This window comes from Colius striatus, chromosome 12 (assembly GCF_028858725.1).
Source record: "Colius striatus isolate bColStr4 chromosome 12, bColStr4.1.hap1, whole genome shotgun sequence".
NCBI lineage: Eukaryota > Metazoa > Chordata > Aves > Coliiformes > Coliidae > Colius > Colius striatus.
In genome coordinates, this window is record NC_084770.1 from 28,023,487 (window position 1) to 28,043,662 (window position 20,176).

Consider the following 20,176-nt stretch of genomic DNA (forward strand, 5'->3'; position numbering starts at 1 on the left):
CCATGTCCCCAATGGCTCCACAAGTCTCCTGCCCAGCCCAGCTGTGGTTTCTCTTGTTCTGGACCTTGCAATCCTGTAAATATGTTACAAAAATAAAGTTTCCTGTTGTACAAGACAAAGCCTGGAAGCCAAGGGAGCCTGACAGAAACGTTTTCACCCCAAAGTGTCCCGTGGAGGTGGCGCTGGCTTGGGGTGCTTCCGGGTAGCCGACAGGTTTGGAGCGTCTGAATGCTGGGAGGGATCCAGCTGTGCTCTGTGCAGGAGCTGTGCGGTCACAGCCTTTGTTCTGAGCTCTGTCCTCCTGTGAGCTGACACAGGCAGGAGGCGGGAACAGCCACAGAAGCCCGGATGAACTGCCCAGAGCCCATTGATTCTCGCTACCTCACCATCCGAGGGGTCTCCAGAGCAACCCCCGTGCAGAGGCACTGAGCAGGGACTCCAACCTTGAGCACCTGATGGAGCTGGAACTGTCTGAGAAGGGGCTTGGCTGAGAGAGCAGCCGTAGCAAGAGCTGTGGGACTTGGTGTGTGAGCACTGTGGGTAGGAAACCGGTTTCCTTTCTGTCAAGAACAGCAGAGAAGTTGGGATTCCCTGAGCCCTGGGGGAGGACGGAGGTGTGCAGCCAAGGCCCCTCCTCAGAGCTGGGGTGTCCGGCCAGAGATGGAAATGGCCAGTGTTTGGGGCTGCTCTGGGGCAATTTTCCTGCAGCAGCTCCCTTGAGCTGTCCTTCCTTGCAGGGTCTCCAGCCATGGCCTCAGTGGGGCCGCTCACAGCCTCAGAAACTCGGAGGTTTGCTGCTGGTTTTCACTTCTCTGCAGGCTTGGTCACTCTTTCAGGAGCTGCCGTTCAGGGACTTGGCACCAGAGGGCTCATGGAAATGCAAAATGCCCTCAGAAGCCAAGGCTCTGGGCATCGCTTTCCTGAATTCCTCAGCTCTTGGGTGGTTCATGAGGAGATTTCAGGAGTGAAAATGTCACAACACTCAGCAGCAAGAAGAAAGAATTTCTACTTTCTCACTTCTTTTCTGATTTTTCTTTCTTCTGCACATGAAGTGATTCCAGCAATCTGCAGCCAACACCGACCCTGAAAGTCTCCTGATGTCGTTTGAACATGGAGACCAAGCCACCCTCTGGGCAGCCTTACTGGGGTTTCTGACTGGACGATGGGTGCTGCTTGCTGGGGCTGCTGCCTGGATGCAATGGGTTGTTTACTGGGATTCCTTCTTACTGACAGGGGTGGCTTTCTGGGCTTGATTCCCGAGTTCAAGGGGTTGCTTCCTGGGGTAGATTTCTGAGGTTATGTGGTGGTTGAGCCCGGTGTCCACCAAGTCATAAAATCTCTGCCCCTCCTAAACTGGACAGGAGAGAGAGAGAAATAAAACAACCGGCTTGTGAGTTAAGGACAGAGAGATCGCTCAGCAATGAGCGTCACGGGCAAAACAGACTCAACTTGGGGAGAAAAAGGTTTGATTTATTCAAGGAAGAATGAGAGCAGGGAGATGAAAAATAAAACTGAAGCTTAAACACACCTCCCCCCACCCCTCCTCTTCCCAGGAGTCCCCTTCCTTCCCCCCAGCAGCGCAGAGGATGGGGGTTGTGGTCAGTTCATCGCAGATGGACTTTGCCACTGCTGCTGCTCAGGGGGAGGCCTCCTCACACTTCCCACTGCTGCACTGTGGGGTCCTTCCCACGGGAGACAGTCCCTCACCAACTGCTCCAGCGTGGCTCCTTCCCACGGGCTGCAGCTCCTCACCAACTGCTCCAGCCTGGGGCCTGCCATGGGGGCAGCTCCTCACACCCTGCCCCAGCACGGGTCACCCACAGGAGAACAGTCCCACGGGGACACACTGCTCCAGCCCGGGGCCCTCACAGGCTCACAAGTCATGACAGCAAACCTGCTCTGCACGGGCACCTCCCCACAGACTCCCAGCTCCTGCCAGGAGCTCGCTCCAGGATGAGCTTCCAGCAGAGTCACAGCCTCCTGCAGGCATCCACCCGCTGCGGCCTGGGCTCCTCCACGGGCTGCCAGTGGGTCTCTGCTTCCCTGTGGCCTCCGTGGACTTCAGGGGGACAACCTGCTTCACCACGCTCCTCCCCACATAGCACAGGGAAGCCTTTCCAGGGCCTAAGCACCCTCCTCCCCCTCCTTCCCCACTGACCCTGGGGTCTGCCCAGATGTTTTCACATTCTCCCTCCCTGTGGCTGCTGCAGTTTTGCAACTGACCAACAGCTTCTTCTCCAATCTGTTCTTCAGTCAGTAACTGGCCGGCAGAGACACGGAGCCAAAGTGGCAACGTCCCGCCCCAAAAGGAAGCCAGGCCAGGGGCAGGCGCCCCACAGCCCCGCGGCTCCCTCCTGAGCTGCAGCCACCGGCCCCTGCGCAGAGACGGCTCCAGCAGCAAGGCCCAAGGCAGCGGCAGGAGAGAGGGACCCGGCCCTGCCGCAGCGATTCCTGACCCGGGAGGGCTCCGGGAGCCCTTCGAGCTGCTGCCACCCCTCTCTGGGGCCGGACTCGCTCCCCCGTTCCCGCGGCACCGCATCGAGCGGCGTTTGCACACGCACAGCACGAGGGAAGCGCCGGGGGGGGGTTGGGGCAGGACGCGAAGTTTTGGGGTGACCGAACGGCCCCGGCAGCGCGAGCGGCGGCGCGAGCAGGGCACGAGCGCGGGCTGCGCGCGGGGCACGCTGGGAAGCCGCGGCCCCGCCCCCTCCGCCGCACGGCGCCTCCCGCCGGGCGCCGCCGCACAACTACAACTCCCGTCAGGCACCGCGGCTCCCGCCCGCGGCTTTGGCCGGCAGCGAGGCGCTGGGGGTCATGGGAAATGGAGTCTGCGGGCCGAGAACGAGCGTCCACATCTCGTTCTTCATCAGCTCAGCCCGTTCCTGCCGCGGTACTTCCTACAACACACAGCTCGCATCACACGTTACTTACACGTTACCGCAAGGTTCAGTCTCCTCGAGGCACACACCGAGTCTCCCCATCCTTTCTCATCACCCACCAAGCACAGCCAGGCTCCTGGGCACAGACCATCCCACCAGCGGGTTTGCCCTTTCCCATGGGAGCTGCAGCCCATCCTGCCTTCCCCAGCCACTGCCCTGGGGGCACTCCAGGGACCTCTTCTCCTCCCACAGCGTGCAGGGGTTTTGTTTGGGCAGGGCCAGGACGGTCGGTTGAACCTCTGCTGTTAACCCCCCAAGTGGCTTCTGCTCCATTTTTATCCTTTTTGTGTTCCAGCTTCATCCCATCACCCCTTGTCCTGCTGCTCGATACCATGGAAAAAAGTGCTGCCCCAGCCTCCTTACAGCGACTATTTAGGTGTTTGTCAATATTAGTGAGATCCCTCCTCAGTCTCCTCTGCTCCAGACTAAACAGTCCCAGGTCCCGTGGCCTTTCTTCATATGAAAGATGCTCCAGTGTCCTGATCATCTTTGTGGCCTTGAACTGGATTCTCTCCAGAAGTTCTCTGTCCCCTTTGAGTTGAGGAGCCCAGAACTGGACACAGGACTCCAGATGAGGCCTCACCAGGGCAGAGCAGAGGAGGAGCAGAACTTCTTTTGCCTTGCTGGCCACACTCGATGCCCCCAGGCTGCCATTGGCTTCTTGCCCATGAGGGCACGTTGCTGGCTCATGGTCAGTTTATTATCAGCCAGCACTCCCAGGTGGGTCTCTGCAGAGCTGCTCTCCAGCAGGTCACCCCCAGCCTGTCCTGGTGCAGGGGGTTGTTCCTTCCCAGCTGCAGGACTCTGCCCTTGTCCTTGTTGAACCTCAGCAGGTTCCTCTCTGCCCAACTCTCCAGCCGGTCGAGATCCCAACTGACTGGCAGCACAGCCTCTGGGGAATCAGCCAGTGCTCCCAGTTTGGTGCCAGCAGGGAACTTGCTGAGGGTTCCTCTGTCCCCTCATCCAGGGGGTTGATGAAGATGTTGAACCAGACTGGCCCCAGAACCCATCCCTGTGGAACTCCACTGGCCACAGGCCTCACACTGGACTCTGTGCCATTGATCCCCCCCCTCTGGGCTCTGTCATTCAGCAGCTCTCCATCCACCTCACTGTCCACCCATCCCAGCCACACTGCCTGAGCTTTCTGATGAGGATGTTGTGGGAGACAGTGTCAAAAGCCTTGCTGAAGTCAAGGTAGATGACATGTGCTGCTCTCCCCTCATCTAGCCAGCTGGTTATGTACTCATAAAATAGGATGTCCCTCAATTGGGAGTGGAAAAGCTTCTCTAAAGTTTCCCTTGTTTCCAGTGTTTCACTTGTCCAAATTTGGGCTTTATTTTGTAGCACATGGACAGAGTTGTAGGATACAGCCAAGAGAAACTACAGCTGGGCTTGGCAAGATTTTCTCCTCTTGCTTTTCTCTGCAGAGAGTGATGGAGGCAGCTGGGACTTTGCAGCCCTAAGGACAGAAGGACGTGTCACTGGAGCAGGGGGAGGGACAGGGTAGATGTCCTGGTTTTGCTCAGCCAGGGACAAAGAGCCAGGAGGGTGCTGGCTCACTGCTGGAACCAGACACAAGGGGAAACACCCAAAAGCTCCCAGAGGTTGCAATCAGAACATTTTAATGGAATAACAAGAAGGAACAAGGGAAGGAGAAACAGTTCTAACAATGCACGAGGGGATGTACAAAGGGGATGGTGAGTGACGTCGTTGCTCATCAGCTGGGACCTGACACAACTGCACACATGTGCTGAGCACCATGTCAGGATGGGTTCCAAAACCTGCTGGCCAGCCTGGGGCAGCTGCCCATGCTGTACCCGTTCCTACATCCTTCTAGAACAGAACCTTTTCCCAGCAGAAACGAGCACAGTGTTTGTTGTCCAGACACAGGTGCTGGAACCTCCCGCCAATCAGGCTCAGCACTCTGTCCACTTGATGGGAGAGGCCTGGAAGACAAAAATCCCACCCAAGGTCATCACACAGGTAGGCTGAGGACACCTCCAGCCCTGCCATGGGAAGCAACACAGCTGCCAGAAGCCTCCTGTGCTGCATCAACAAGTTCAGTTAGAACAGACTGGCCACAGACCCTGAGATCCAACCACCGTGAGCAGCTCAGAGCCCCAGACCCCACTTGGAACGGCTTTGGCCTCCAGCAGGGACCCAATTGGCTGGCAGATACTTCTCAGTCCCAATTGATGCAACATCCTTCCCAGTCAAGATGCTGAAAAGCATCCCCTATCTGCTGCTTCAAGCCCAAAGGGATCTTGCAAAAGGAGCTGGTTCAGCTCCAGCAGCCAAAGCTGCTCAAATGCATTCCCAGCCCTACAACAGAGGCTGCACGTGCCCAGGCCCTGGCCACTTGCCACATCCCTGTCCTGGAACAGCCCTGAGCAGAACACTTGGCTAAAAGCCGTGGCCTTGCCAAGCCACTGAATCCATTTCTAATTCAAGGCCCCCAGGCGACATCCTAGACCCTGAACAAAGAGGCATTCCTCTTACCTTTGATTTGACAGATTTCGTAGTCATCGACATCAGGGAGCGCTGAGAGAGAAATTGTGGCCCCAGACTCTCTCCTCAAGCTGTTAATAAACTGCCCCTGTTTGCCAATCAATTGTGTGACTGTATCCTTGATGAAAGACAAGAAGGCAAGAGTCAAGGAGGGAAATGTAGATCAAACCCCACTGTGCCCTGGGGCTTCTTTTGCCCATCTTCCTGGTTCCTGCAGCTCATTTGCAGGGTGGGTTTGGACAGGCAGCTGGAACGTGACCCTCCTGCACAGGGGAAAGCACCACAACTCATCCCCTGCTCTCAGGGACTGTGAACCCTCAAAGCCTTCTGAAGGCCTTCAGAGCATCGCCCTGACAGATCAGGGTGGAGTGTGATAGAGAAAAAGGACTCCAGCAACCATCCCAGGGTGTAGCCCTGACAGCTAAACGCTGAAACCCTCGTTGCCTGGTTCTCTATCTGCCTGGGGTGGCCCTGAGATGGAAGAAGCAGGAGATGGCTGTGTAGGGCAGGGCAGGAGGCACGAGCAGGACAGTGGCTGCTTACCTTTGGCACCTCTATTTCCCACACCAGGACATTGGACTGCCAGGAGTTTTTCCTTCGGCGCCGGTTCTGGCGACTCACTGTCTGCCCCTCGGGACCGCCTGTGTCCTCCAAGTCCATGTTAGTTGCACTGAAACCTGCCAGAAAGGCACCATGTCAGCATTCAGACAGCCCACACAACGCAGCTCCCACACACCAGCCCAGGAGAAGAGATCCCTTTTGCAGAGAGATGCCACTGAGCACTTGCTCCACATTCTGTTGGGATGCTCCTGCCTCAGGTTCCCCAGGATGTCAGAAAGGGTCAAGTCCCAGTTGGTGATCACGTGCAGGATGCTGGGGTGACTGGGGTTTCCTACAGGAGCTCACTGAGTGCTCAACACAACCCCCTCACTCCATGTGGCGTCAGTCGCCTGATGTGTGGAGGAGACCCTCCCTTTGGACACCCAGCCCAGCACTGGCAGTTGGGTGCTGAGAACAGTCCTGCTTCCATGCCAGTTCCTTCTGAGGCAGCTCAAACTCCTTCATCTGCTGCCAGTCTCCCCTTCTTGGTGGGAGTGCACCGGGCCTCGGATCCTCTGCATCCCTGACTCAAGAATCCCAGGGCTCAGCCTCCAGCCTCCCCACGTGCTTCTAGCCAGAGGCTCCAGGTAGGGCCATTCTCTCCAGCTGCAGTGCAGAGCATGTTTGTCACATCTGGTCCTGCTCAGACTGGCCCAAGGGACACCACCTGAGCAGCCTCTCGTTTAATTTGTTGAAAGCCTTGTCGTTGTTCAGAGCCCCATTTGACATCGTTTTTCTTCCAGGTGACTCGACAGAGAGGATTTACAGCAGTTGGGAATGTGCAGCCTCCAAAAGCCCACAATGCCTAAGAAAGCTTGGGTTTCTTTGTCACCAATTGGTGGAGACGTGGCTGCAGTTTTGCTGGTGTGAGATGTGCTGACCACCATCCTCGTGACCGAGCTGACGTGTGATAGGATGATTTTGTCAGACTCTCCAGGTAGAACTCCTCATTCTCTAAGAAACCATGGTCCTGAGAAGAAAGGGATGATGGGACAGATATCAGAGTGCAACACAAACAGAGTCACAGTCCAGGGTGTCACTGGGTGAGGAAAGTACCCCGAATCCTACAGAAGCAGCCTGAAAGAGCAGCCCAGCCTGGAGAAAGCCCCAGCAGGGAAGCAGGGGGCTGAAGGGAGGGGACTGGCACATCACAAAGCCAGAGTCCAGCAGAGATGGCTTCTCCCAGTCAGGGATGGTGTGAGGAGAGGGATGAACCATCAGGTCCTGCATGTTATTAATGAACCTGAGACAAGCTGTGAAGGTTCACCCCTCCTTGCTTCTGGCATCATTCTTCTAGGTGTGACAGGTCCTCTAGGTCCTCTTCTGGAAGCCCACCCAGCCCAACAGCTCAGTAATGGTCTGAGGAGACACCCCATGCTGTGGCTGCCAGCCTCAAAGCGCGCTTTAGCCAGTCCTGTTCCCATCCAGCTGGTTCCAAGCCCCTTCTCCAGCCCCAGCCTCCTCCCCCTCACCTGCTGGGCCCTGAACTTCAGCAGCAGCAGCGTGGCGTCAATGAGCTCGGTGCCGCTGGCTGTGGCCAGGGTGTCCCTGCCAGCCCCAGGGCTGTGCTGAGGGAGCACCCTGACAGGAGCTGGAGGCTCTGCAACAAGACCCCAGCTCTGTGGTGCCGCTGTCGTCAGGGGAACTGCAGACAGAGACAACAGCATTCCTTTTCCAGCTGCCTGCATGTCCCCACAGCAAGGTCCTCCCCAACCACCCACTGCAAACGGGCTTTAATCCAGCTGCCTCTCCCCTTCTGCCCTCTCTGCACCCTCCTGGCACTGCCCTGCCTTCAGAGGACAAGGGGCCAACTCATAGCTGAGGTTTATCATCAGGGAACTAACTCAGCCCTCAGCAACATGACAAGCCTCCTGAAAAGTGGAATACAAGTGCAGCTCCCCCCCCAGCATGTCCCTTCCCATTGGCAACAGGCAGAAAGCCTTACACAGTGTGCTGGAGAGGCCGTCCACAGGGGCACCGAGGTCCTGGTCTGCAGTCAGCAGCATCATGGAGTTGTTGGGCAGCTCCTCACATCGCTCTTCTAGCTGTCTCCTCTTCAGAGCCGTGCTCAGCCACTCCTGCCCCATCCCCAGGAGAAAGAGAGAGAGAAGCTGTTGGCAAAGGTTGAGGCCCTCAACACAGTGGCTTCAGGCCAAGAAGGAAAGGCGAGGGGGTGTACCTCCTGCAGGTGCTGTTCCTGCTGCCTCAGCTGCTTCAAGCGCTGCTGCATGGCCTGCAGCCTCCTTGGGTGCTCACACTCCCCCCTGCAAGCCTTCTGCAGCACTCGCTGCCCCCTCTTGTCCTTCTGGGATGAGAGCTGCAAGGTAGAGAGGCTGGGGAGGCTGGGGACAGGGTCCCTTGCTGCTATGGGGCAGGGCTCCTTTCTGCATCCCCTCATTCCCCTTCCAGGACAGCACTAGGACTCCTCCTGGCTTGGGGAGGGCTGTGACCCCTCCCAGCTCTGCTGCCAGACTCAGGCAGATGCTGTGCTCACCTTGGCCCTGCTCTGCACCTTCTCCTCCTGCTGCCGGACGCGCTGCGCAGCCACCTTCACCCTCTCCTTCTCCAGCCTCAGCTTCTGCCAGGCCTTATCCTGCAGCTCTCTGGCCTTCTCCAGCTGCTCCTCCTTGGCTTTCAGCTCTGCCAGCTCCTGGGATGGGTACGGGGGAAACCAATGCACTACCTGCCCTGTCCTGTTCACTGTTGTGAGTCTTTCCCAAGTGATGGGAGAGATCTGCCCCCGTTGAGCTTCTCGTGTGTGCCAGTGTGGGGTGCAGAGCAACACCTCCAGGTACTTAAGCAGTGCCCTCATCCATCACCCCTTGGGGACCAGGGCTGGCAGAGCTGGGATTGTACACACACACACTCCCTTCCCTGGGAAGGACAGAGCCCCTCAACCACGTTGCACACCCTCAAACATGCTCAAAGCAAAACAATTTGTCAGCAGTGGAAATACTCAGGCTGAATGCTTCTTTTCCACTGTGGCAGCTCTGCCACCTTGTCTATGCCACAGATCCCCTCTGGACAGCCCTAGGAGGGAGCAGAGCTGGCTCTGGCCACGTCCCCATGGCAGGGGGATGTGGAGGAATGGTTAAGGGAGAATGGACATGGATCCCGGGGTATCATGTTAGGCCTGATGGGGCAAGGCAATCTGAGCTCTAGTTGTATGAATTTAATGCACAGAGTCAGAGCCATGGTTAAAGCAGTTGCTGTCACGTAGTCAGTGCAGACAGCAGGCCGCTTTCTGCTCCCTCAAGGTCGGGCTGTTTTCAGCTAACGAGCTAACAGCCCAAGGTGGAAAAAAACTACGGGGGAAAAACAAGATGGGAAAATGTGAGGGAGCTTGCTTATCGCAGAAACCGCAAGTAGGATCAACATGAGAATGTAATCTATTAGCTGCTGTTGCTGAGCTAGCTTTGAAGCTGCTGTGTATATAAGTTAGAGCCTGCTCTCAATAAAGTGAAGATTTCTGCTGTCACTCACATTGAGTAGGACTGATTTCTTCCCACCCAGCTGAGAATCGGACCCTGGGTTGATCGCCACATGAAGTAGGCTTCGAGCTGGTTTTTCAGGCTTTGAGCCTGGTTTCAGACTTCGAGTCTGGTTCATTTTTCAGGCTTCAAGCCTGGTTTCAGGCTTCGAGCCTGGTTTTCAGACTTTGAGTCTGGTTTTTAGGCCAAGGGCGGAAAACTTCGTGGCAGGGGGAGGCTTTGCTTACACCCACCGTGGGGGTTTCCTCTCATGACGGAGGTGGCTGTGCCTGGTCTGGCTGCCCCAACTCCTCACAGGCAGAGGGGAGAGACAGAGGAACCCACGCTTCTGTCAGCATCTAAAGCAGGCTGGTGGAGGCTGCTCCTGGGGCAGCCTGATTCTCACCACCCCAAGCGACATCTCTGTCTGAAACACCTGAAGGAGCGTAGAGCCTGCCCCGTGGGCATGGGAAGGGGCTGCGCTGCAGTACTTTGGCCAGGCTGCTGACGGTGCCCTCTCCCTGGGAGCCCATGTGCCCGTGTCCAGTTCCATCCTCACCCTGCTCTGCTGCTGCTGGGCACGAAGTTCAGCCCACTCAGTCGCCAGCTTCTGGTACTCCTCTGAGCACTTCTGCACCACCAACTGCTGCTCCGCCAGAAAAGTGCTCTGCAGAATGTCACAAGAGAGGGAGAGGCAAAGCACTGAGTCCCCTTTGCTGATGGATTTTTCTCCTTCAGCCCATCTCTGCCACCAAACATTAGGCAACACCCAGAAGCTGGTTCAAGCCCCCAGTGCTTGGGGTGAGCCCTGCTTGGAGAGCTCAGCCCCAAGCTTCCAGCTGCCAGGGGACCGCTCTGATTGTGAGTCACTGCGCCTGGGGGTGGGATTGAGGGAGCAAATGCTGCAGCCCAGAACCCGGCTCCTTCCTCCACCACACAGCGCACTGCAGCCCCGCTCACACTCGGGGCACACGTGAACAGCACCTGGAGCTGTCTGTCCCACCTCACCTTGGCCCTCTCCAGCTCTGCTCGCTCCTTGGAGAGCTGCTGGCTCAGGACTTGCTGCCGCTCCTCCAGCGAGCGCTGCAGAGATCCCACTTGGCACTGCTCTGCCAGCGCCCTGCAGCGCTCCTGAGTTTGGACAGGGAGGAGAGACAGGGGCTGTTCCAGGCTCCTGGGACAACACATACCTATCCCAAACCCAGACAGGAGGGCTGACTCAGGCAAAAGAGACAGCCTGGGCTCACCTGCTCCAGCTGCTGAGACTGCTCGCTCAGCCTGGCCTCCACTTTAGCAATCACGTCCTGGTGTCGTCTCTGTTCCTCCTCCATGTCCTTCTGCTGCTGCAACATCCTGTCTTGGAGCACTGTGCAGAGGGAGCAGCCGAGCCATGAGCAGCACGAGGTGGGAAGCCCTCTCTGCCCATACCATACTCACAGCGGAAGACCTGCATGCATTTGTGCTGCTCCCCTTCTGCACACCCCCAGGACCCCACTTCGTAACGCAGACACCCAGAGGTGTTCAGTGGCCGAGGCAGGCCAGGCTTTGCCAGCCTCGGCTCCCAGTCCCTGCCTGACTCAGGGCACCTTCTCCCCATTTCCTGGGTGCCTCCAGAGCCATTCCAGCACTGACAGATGGCTGACAGACGTACCCCTGAGCTGCTGTGCCCACGTGGCCAGCTCCTGGGAGGTGCTGTGGTGCTTGGCCTCCACCTTGTGCCAGAGCTCGTGCAGATCACTGGAGAACTTCTCCATCCGCTCGATGACGCCGTTCAGAGACCTGCGGAGGAGAGCGAGGAGAAAGTCAACCCTGTGGCACACGCTTCACCTCACTGCGATGGAGGGGGAGATGTGGTGGGCCAAAGGCCAGGCAGTCCTGCCCTGCCCCTCTGTGGGTCACAGCAGAGTGGTGGGAAGACAGAGTTGCTGCTTAGGAGAGTACTGACAGAGAGCAAAGTGCTCAGCAGCCCTGTGAGAGGCAGCAGGGGGAAGAGGGGATGGGCTCTGTTGCCACAGCCTGAGGCTGGTTCCGCGGGGAACACCACGGCCAGGGGGCTGGTACCTGGTGTGTGACGTGGCGCTGGTCACCGCATCCACCTCCTGATCCTTCAGCCGCTGCAGCCGCCGCAGCTGCTCGTCGTAGTCCTGGCGCAGCTCCTGGATGGACGTCCTGCGGGACACGGGTGAGGAGCCCACCACGGGCTGTCTCAAAGCCGTGCTCCCCGTGACAGGCACTGTGCAAGAGGCCTGGTCATGGAGCTGAGTGGTGCCAGGAGCTGAGCTGGCGTGGTGGGCTGTCACAGGGCACGCCCCTGACAGCCATCCACATTTGGCACGGACCACATGCAGGGCTTAAGGGCTTCTCCACCAAAACCTGGCTTCTCATTGACCCAAACTACATGCGACACCAGTGGCTCACTGGACTGAGTAAAAAGGTAAAACATTCACTCTGAAATGGTACCTCCAGCCACATCTCCCTGTGCCAACCTACAAAGCAAATCCCCATTCCAAAAGCCACTGAGCCACCCACAGCCCAGTGCCTCTCGAGCCTCCTTTCACCGCAGCCCCAGGCTGTTCCCTGGTTCCTTTGCCAAGAGCAGGGCTACTAACCCCACGTGTGTGCTGCTCTCACCTCTGCAGCTCTTGCAGCCGCTTCACCTCCAGCGTGTGCTGCTGCTCCAGTGCTGCCAGCTGCTGCTGGTGCTGTGCCCGCAGCTCTGCCTGCGCCTGCTCCGCGTCCTGGCTCTGCGACAGCAGCTGAGCCCTCAGCTGCTCCAGCTCCTGCCGCAGCCTCTCCTCCTGCCGCCCGTGGCTCTCCTCCAACACCTTCATTTGCCGCCTGCTCGTAGAGGTCACACCAAGGGAGAAGTGTTGCTCTCGTGGCAATACCTGGAGCTCTCCACCCAAAGTGCACGTGGGGATTCAGATCAGTGTTGCTGTGCACATGGGAAACATTCGGCCTCTCCACAGTCAGAGCCTCAAACCCTCCTGTTGCTGCTCAGTGCATTGCACTGGCTGGGGACATGCTGGCAAAGAGTTCCTCCAAACCTGTTCCTCCTCCTCACCACCCACCAGACAGTGTTGGTCAGAGTGGACTCCAACCTTGGTTGTTCACCTGTGGGGCTGCTCTCTGTCCCCACCAGGTCCACCCCGACGTGCCTCTGTGCCTGTCCACCCCAAGGATGGACTGGGGAAGCAGCCCAGCCCTCCCTACCTCAGAGGAGATGGCTGCAGGCAAGGATCTGACAGAGGAGGGGAGCACAGGCAAGAGCCTGGTACCTGTAGGGGCTCTCGAGAAGATCCAGGTTCTTCTGGTGCTGCTGCTGGAGACTCTCCAGCAACAGCCTCTGCTGCGTCCGCTCCACCTCCAGCATCTGGACCTGCCGGGCACCCGGGGTCCTTGTGCTGCTCCAGGGACACAGCTCCCACAGCAGCACTCACTCAGTGGCCATGGCTACTTCTGGACAGAGAGGTTTCTCCTCTCTCCCCTGTCACTCTGATGCCATTGGAGTGGACATGAGCCCTTCTCCTCCCGCTGTGTCACCCGTGGCCCCCTTCCAGCAGGTGACGGGGCTCACCTGGCTCTCCAGCTCTGCCACACGGGCCTGGGCGCTGACCAGAGCTGCCCGGCAGCCTGATGCATCCTCACAGAGCTGGGCAGTGCCATGCCCCGGCCTCCTCTCATGCAGCAAGCCCAGGCCTGAGGACTCTGCCTGTGGGGATGGAGAGGGAAGATCAAGGCCCTTCAGGATCTGTGGCTTTGTGGGGTGGCCATCAGCCCACACAGGAAGGCGTGTGTCTCACCTGCAGCTGTGGGGCAGCCTGGAGACGTGTCCTGGGCGTGGGAACCTGCAGAGACACAGGGCTGCTGTCAGGCAGGTCAAGTCCTGAGGGAACATTCTTCCTAGCCTGGGAGTGGTAATTCATACCCAGCTTACTGAGGCCCTTCCTCTACCCTTCCCCAGCCCAACCCTGTTGCTGGCCTGGCTCCCTTCTGATGCTCAGCAGCCCCTATCCCAGACAAAATGATGTTGGGCTCCTCTTGCTGTGGGGGTAGATTCAAGGAGAAGGCCGGCAGCTCTCGGGGAAACAGCAGCTGTCCTGCCACGAAGGCAGGGCAAGGAGGCCCAGGGAGATGTGAAAAAGGGGCTTCAAAGACAAAGCAAGAGCTGCCCTCTCTGCCAAAGGCTCTGATGGCCCTCCAGTGCTCTAGAAATCATCTCCGAGTATCCTCACTACCATGCTGAGGAAGCCAATTCCTCTATCAACTGCAATCTCTGCTGTTAATATGACGTATATGTGCCTGGAGAAGTCTGTACATGCTGCTCAGGCAATGCAGCAGTGTCAATTGCTGTGATTTACAAAGCATCCACAGCACACGTGCTTTGGTTTGATAAATACTACTTGTGGTATCCCAGAGCTCTCCCAACACTTTCCCTCCATGAACCCAGGCTCCCATGGATGCACAGAGCTGGATGACGAGGAGTTGGCAGCAGAGGGCCATCAGCACAAGCCTGATCCTGCACCTCACAGGGTCACAGGCCCAGCAGACCTACCTGAGCAAGTGGGACAGGGCCCTGCACCTCCTGCTCTCCTGGCAATAAGGCTGTAGAGGCTGAAAATGGAACAAGTCTGCCATTCAGACATGGCAACAGCAATCATCCCCTCCCAGAAGGACAAAGGTCTGGCTCTCCTGGGCAGAGTGAGAAGGGTCCTGCTCTGCTCTGGTGGGTGGTGATGGGGACAGAGGGTCAGGCAGGCCTGTTCATTCCTGCACCCCCACAATGCTGGCACTCTGCCCTGCACAGAAAGGCTGAGGGCAGAGCATGGCTCCTCCTCCATCTCCATCGCCTAGGGAGGAGGCTGAATCCTCAAAGAGTTGCTTTCAGTAGGCTCTGAACTGGTGCACAGCATCAGCCCAGACACAGCACTAGTGGGACCAGCACGTGGGCAGGAAGAGGGAAGGGGGAAGAGAGAAAGGACAGCATGAACTCATGTCCACCAAGAGAAACCAAGTCTTTTGCAGCCCTCTGAAAGTCCAAAGGCAGCCCTGAAGAGTTCAGTGTGCCCCAGCACCGTGTCTTCACCACACCACAAAAGGGGGATGGTGGGATCCTGCAGCATGGCAACCTGCTCCCACACCGGCTGCTCAAAGCCTGGGCAGCAACTCCATGGCCAAGGGTAATGCTGTGCCTCCTGATTTGTTCTTGTTTTGCAGGGCAGGGGGAGCCTCTCTGCATCCTGCTGCCCAAGCTGCACAATCCCAGGAAACGCACCCAGGGCGCTGGTGTCTCCGGAGGGATCCTCCTTCTCAGCCTCCGACGCCTGAGTTGAGGCTCCTTTCGTGGTGCTGAGCCAGGGCACCGGCTGCCTGCAGGGGCAGAGACACAAGTGATGCACAGCAGGGAGAGGCACACAGATATTGCTCTGCTTGCCATTGAAGTTGAAAGCTTGGCTTTCCTAGTGCTCCAACAGACAAGAACCCAACCCACCTGCCGAGCTGCCCTCCCTCCTAGCTACAGAGGTCTCAGGCCCAAAGGGATCGCTGCTGGCTCCCAGCCCCCCCCACTCCCCCACTGCACACACGCAGCTGCTTTCTGCAGGACATCTGTCCCACGGAGGGTGCCCGAGAGCTGACAGAGGCCTTACCCAGAGCTGTCTGCACTGGCTGTGTCCTGCAGGGCAGCTGCCTGCTGTGGGGCTCCTGTGGAGGCAGCTGGATGGCTGCAGGCAGAAACACCAGATGTGGAAGAGCTCAGGGAAGGCAAGATCCTGTCCCCAACACCAATTCCTGCCTTGCAGCTGAAAGCCTCTGTCTCAAAACCTCCATCACTGCTGTTCCTACTCGTTTCATCCCCGCTCGCCCCAGACAGCAGCAGCCCCAGCTAACAAAGCCCTGCACATCACATATGGCTCTCTGCATTTCCCTTCTGAGCCCCATTCCAACGGCACAAGGCTCAACCTGTGCCGGTGTAAACTCAGCAGGAGGAGGCGGTGTGTCTGGAACTAGGAGGAATGAAGGGGAATGCAGACAGCAACAAGGACCACACCGTGTGCTGTGGGGCTGTGCTCATCCAGGACAGCTCTGCAAGACCTGGGACAGTGGGTGCGATTCTGGCCACAACAGCAAGGTGAGCCTGGAGGGCTGCAGGCTGGATCAAGTAGGAGAAAACCCTGCGCTAATACTCCACCCCAAGACAAACTAGCGCTTACAACTAATGGCCTCAATCTGAGACGAGGCTTTGGGAGAGGTGCTGCTGGAGCAGCTACACGTGGAGCAAACGGGAGCAGCGTGGCCATCAACTGTGCCTTTACCTGACAGCAGGACGGGGATGCAGCCTTTCCCCTGGGGCCTCCGAGGCCTCGGCATTCCTCTCCTGGGCCTTTGCCTGCGCTTGGGCTTTCTTGCGAGCCAAGGCAGCGATCAGCCAGTCCTCCTCCTCCAGCGGGGCCGCTTTAGCCGCCGCCTCCTCTGCAGCCGGGACGTGGCTGGCGGGGCCAGGCCGTGCGGCCGGGGCAGGGCTGGGGCGGCTCACGGCAGGGCTGCCCTTCGCTGCAGGCAGCGGCTCCCACTCACACCAATCCTCATCCTTCCAGTCCAGCCAGTCGGCTCCAGCCGCCCTGCCCCGCACCGTGCGCCTGCTGCCTGCAGGAGCAGCTTTGGGGTGCAGCTCTGCTTTCACTTGGCTGCTCATGTCGCTGGAAAACCTGCCGCAAGGAGAAGCAGTTCCATCTGTGCCCGAGGGGCCCCGGGAACCCTGCCCCTGGGAGGGAGCTCTGCCTGCACGGGGACCCCAGGGCCCCTGCCTGCCCTGTCGCAGGGACATTGTGCCTGGAGCTAGGGACACACACGCAGCACCACACCTGACAGACCGCCTCCTCGCCACTGGGCTCTTGGGTGTGGAGGCCACCGAGGACTTGTACACGCCAGACACATCATCTTTCCTCTTCCAGTCCTCTTCCTTCTCTGTTCAAACAAGCAGCCTTGACTCAATGCCCAGAGGAGCAACTGGGTGCAAAGACGCCAGCCCCCCTGCTCCTCTGCAGCTACATGTGGCGCCACACATTCCTCCCCACAGCCTTGTGGCTGGCATACCTCTAATGCAACCCCTTTGGCTCTCCTTCCACTTTTTGTTCCCAGATGAAGACATCCCCTGCTCATTCCCAATCAAGTTGTGAAGACAAAAGTAAAATCTCCCTCTAACCCTTCTCAGCAGCTAACAGCTTCCCTGGGGCTTTAGCTCGTCCTTCTCCCAAGGAACCCCATTCCTCAGGACCTTTCACAGTTGTCTTCTCTGCTGCAGAACTGGGCTTTGATATCCCCAGGAGATCAGCGTCCAGGTCATCCATATCCTGGGAAGCAAGGGGACAAGGATGGGAGCAGGGTGAGCACTGCTAAGGCCTCAGTGTCACTGCTCCCTTTGGAAGCTGATGCTGGAGGCCATGGCTGGAGGCACGGTGTGGGGAGAGGGAGGCATTTCCACACTCACCTTCAGGTTCTGCAGCAGATTCTCCGCGTCTGTGGCAGAGGCCCTGGGTCCCTGTGTGCCAGGGAGGGGAGAGATCAGAGATGAGCAGACTTTGGAAACTTCCCCCCCCTCACTCCAGCCCCTGCTTTTCCTCGGTTTATGAGGAAGAAGAGCACATGACCACCTTTGGGTGTCCTTCTCACTCAAAACCTCCCTGTGCCTTGCTTCTGTTGCTGAGATTCTGCTGCCTCAGGGACAAGCATCAGGAAAACTCAAAGGCATTGATTTGGGCAAGCGTTCTTCTTACAACACTTTCCCTCAAGTGCACCCAGGAAGGCTGCAAGCAGCACGTAATTCCTGGCACCTGGAAGCCTTTCTCCCCCCATCTACCCACTCCCCTGTCCCATCTTCCCCACTCCACAGGGATGCCACAGAGGGGTTACCTCTGTGGCACAGTCCATCTCCCATATCCCACTACTGACTTGGACACAGGGAGATCAGGGGCAATCTTAGCCCAGCCCAGTCCCAGCCCTTGACACACTTGGGCTCTCTCCTGAAATCTGGACTCACCCCTGCAGCTTTGCTGTCCTCTGCAGAGAGCTTGCTGAAGAAATCATCCCCTAGAACAGAGCTGTGACACAAGCCTGAGTGTTAGCAGCACCACACGTGAGCTCAGCAAGAGTGTCCTAAGGACAGCCAGGCCAGGCAGTGGGAAATGGAGAGAGCACACGGCCACACCACAGCAGCCACATCACAAAACATACAATGAGGCTCAAATAGCACTGGGATAAAAGACTGCAGTGCTAGGACTACGGCATTTAAGCAAGGAGCCGTTCAAAGGGAGATTTACAGCAGATGTAGCGGGTTGGCGGCACCCAGCTCTTGCTGCACAGCTTCAGGTGCTGGGCTCCCAGGGCTCCACCCCAAGACAAACTAGCGCTTAAAACTAATGGCTTCAATCTGAGACGAGGCTTTGGGAGAGGTGCTGCTGGAGCAGCTACACGTGGAGCAAACGGGAGCAGCGTGGCCATCAACTGTGCCTTTACCTGACAGCAGGACGGGGATGCAGCCTTTCCCCTGGGGCCTCCGAGGCCTCGGCATTCCTCTCCTGGGCCTTGGCCTGCGCTTGGGCTTTCTTGCGAGCCAAGGCAGCGATCAGCCAGTCCTCCTCCTCCAGTGGGGCCGCTTTAGCCGCCGCCTCCTCTGCAGCCGCGACGTGGCTGGCGGGGCCAGGCCGTGCGGCCGGGGCAGGGCTGGGGCGGCTCACGGCAGGGCTGCCCTTCGCTGCAGGCAGCGGCTCCCACTCACACCAATCCTCATCCTTCAGGCCCAGCCAGTCGGCTCCAGCCGCCCTGCCCCGCACCGTGCGCCTGCTGCCTGCAGGAGCAGCTTTGGGGTGCAGCTCTGCTTTCACTTGGCTGCTCATGTCGCTGGAAAACCTGCCGCAAGGAGAAGCAGTTCCATCTGTGCCCGAGGGGCCCCGGGAACCCTGCCCCTGGGAGGGAGCCCTGCCTGCAAGGGGACCCCAGGGCCCCTGCCTGCCCTGCCACAGGGGCAGATCTACAGACAGGGTACAGGGAAGCACACGAGTGTACGTGCCTCTCAGACTTTCCCTGGGTGTTTTAGCCTACAGAGAAAGACAAATTCCCACATTAGAATATCAAGCAGGTCTCATCTGGACTTCCCCAAAACATATTTAAGCCACAGGTAGCTTTCTCCTGAACAGCCCATGAGCAACACTGAAGCCCTCTTCCTACCCACACTGTCTGGGAAACAGCATATGAAACCAGGGGCACCACAGAGATATTGGCAACTTCAGAAACACCAGTGGGCACAGCCTCTCCTGACTGACAGCTGGGCAAAAGCCTCCAGCCCTTGGCATCACTTATGCCTCCAAACAGAGGTACCAGAGGTTGCTCTCGTGGCCAGTGACACTTTCCTGCAACCGATCTCCCTCTCCTGCTCAGGGCCCCTCTGCAGCCTGCCAGCCTGGCTCCAAGGCACTCCAAACAAAGCTTCAGCTGAATCTTCAAAACCACCCCACACTCCCCAAAGCAGTCTCGAGCTCCTGCAGTGGTTTGCATGGTAAACATCACACTGACATTAAGCTCTGCAAAATACCCTGAGAGGCAGCAAGTGCCACCCGCACTGCCCCACGGGTGCTGACCCAAGCAGAGCCCATGGGGCTCCCGCTCTGCCCAAAGCCTGGTGATCACCTGGGGGAGGAGGCAAGCAGAAGAGGAAGGAGGGAAGAAAACCTCATCTCCTTGGGTCTGGAGCACCCATGGGATCCCAAATAAGTGGGACAACTGAACAACACAAGGAGGGAATGAACAATTCTAAAGACTGCAAAGGAGCAATGCTCAGTGTCACTGCTCATTGCCTGTAGCCTAATGCTCAGCCCAGTGCCCAGCCCCATGTCCAGCCCAGTACCCAGCCCAGTGCTCACCTGATGCTGACTTGAGCCCAGATGGAGATCAGATGAGCCTCAGATGATCCTTGGCCTGGAGCTCAGATGGACCTCAACCCGGAGCTCAGAGGGAACTAAGCCTGGAGCTGAGCCCAGAGCTCACAGGGAGCTCAGAGGGACCTCAGCCCAGATCTCAGACTGAGCTCAGACGGACCTCAGCCCGGAGCTCAGATGGACCTCAGCCTGGAGCTCAAAGGAAGCTCAGACAGACCTCAGCCCAGAGCTCAGAGGGAGCTCAGCCAGGAGCTCAGAGGGAGCTCAGAGGGACCTCAGCCCAGAGCTTAGGAGGAGCTCAGCCAGGAGCTCAGGGGGAGCTCAGAGGGACCTCAGCCAAGATCTCCAACTGAGCTCAGACGGACCTCAACCCGGAGCTCAGACGGACCTCAACCCGGAGCTCAGACGGACCTCAACCCGGAGCTCAAAGGAAGCTCAGACAGACCTCAGCCCAGAGCTCAGAGGGAGCTCAGCCAGGAGCTCAGGGGGAGCTCAGCCGGACCTCAGCCCGGAGCTCAGCCCAGAGCTCAGAGAGAGCTCAGCCAGACCTCAGCCTGGAGCTCAGACGGACCTCAGCCTGGAGCTCAGACGGACCTCAGCCCGGAGCTCAGACAGACCTCAGCCCGGAGCTCAGACGAAGTTCAGTAGAAGCTCAGTCGCAGCTCGCTGGGAGCTCAGACGAAGCTCGGCCGGGGCTCAGCCGCGGCTCGCCGGGAGCTCGGACGAA

General features: G+C 58.3%; 1 protein-coding gene across 1 annotated transcript; it reads right to left on the minus strand.

The window, feature by feature from the left end:
• Positions 1-4,540: 4,540 nt before the first annotated feature.
• Positions 4,541-19,646, minus strand: LOC133626415 (fas-binding factor 1 homolog). Its single transcript, XM_062005323.1, has 26 exons — positions 19,435-19,646; positions 18,032-18,424; positions 17,556-17,616; positions 17,007-17,057; positions 16,722-16,869; positions 16,381-16,483; positions 15,832-16,224; positions 15,166-15,240; positions 14,793-14,887; positions 14,073-14,131; positions 13,321-13,365; positions 13,095-13,229; positions 12,796-12,896; positions 12,149-12,355; positions 11,579-11,686; positions 11,169-11,296; positions 10,765-10,883; positions 10,526-10,648; positions 10,077-10,184; positions 8,542-8,697; positions 8,227-8,364; positions 7,993-8,125; positions 7,520-7,692; positions 5,991-7,017; positions 5,439-5,565; positions 4,541-4,885 (listed from the first exon to the last, which is right to left on the minus strand). The coding sequence occupies exons 2-24, from the start codon at positions 18,409-18,411 to the stop codon at positions 6,853-6,855; spliced, it is 3,204 nt and encodes a 1,067-aa protein (XP_061861307.1). The 5' UTR covers positions 18,412-18,424; positions 19,435-19,646; the 3' UTR covers positions 4,541-4,885; positions 5,439-5,565; positions 5,991-6,852.
• Between the last annotated feature and the right edge of the window lie 530 nt (positions 19,647-20,176).

What these genes read in the sequence shown, in the direction of transcription:
- LOC133626415 (XM_062005323.1), bottom strand. Translation starts at nt 18,411, where the DNA reads ATGAGCAGCCAAGTGAAAGCAGAGCTGCACCCCAAAGCTGCTCCTGCA. An exon ending in CGGAGACACCAGCGCCCTGG is followed by an intron (nt 14,132 to 14,792) that starts GTGCGTTTCCTG and finishes TTCCATTTTCAG; the next exon opens with CCTCTACAGCCTTATTGCCA. An exon ending in AGGCTGCCCCACAGCTGCAG is followed by an intron (nt 13,230 to 13,320) that starts GTGAGACACACG and finishes CCATCCCCACAG; the next exon opens with GCAGAGTCCTCAGGCCTGGG.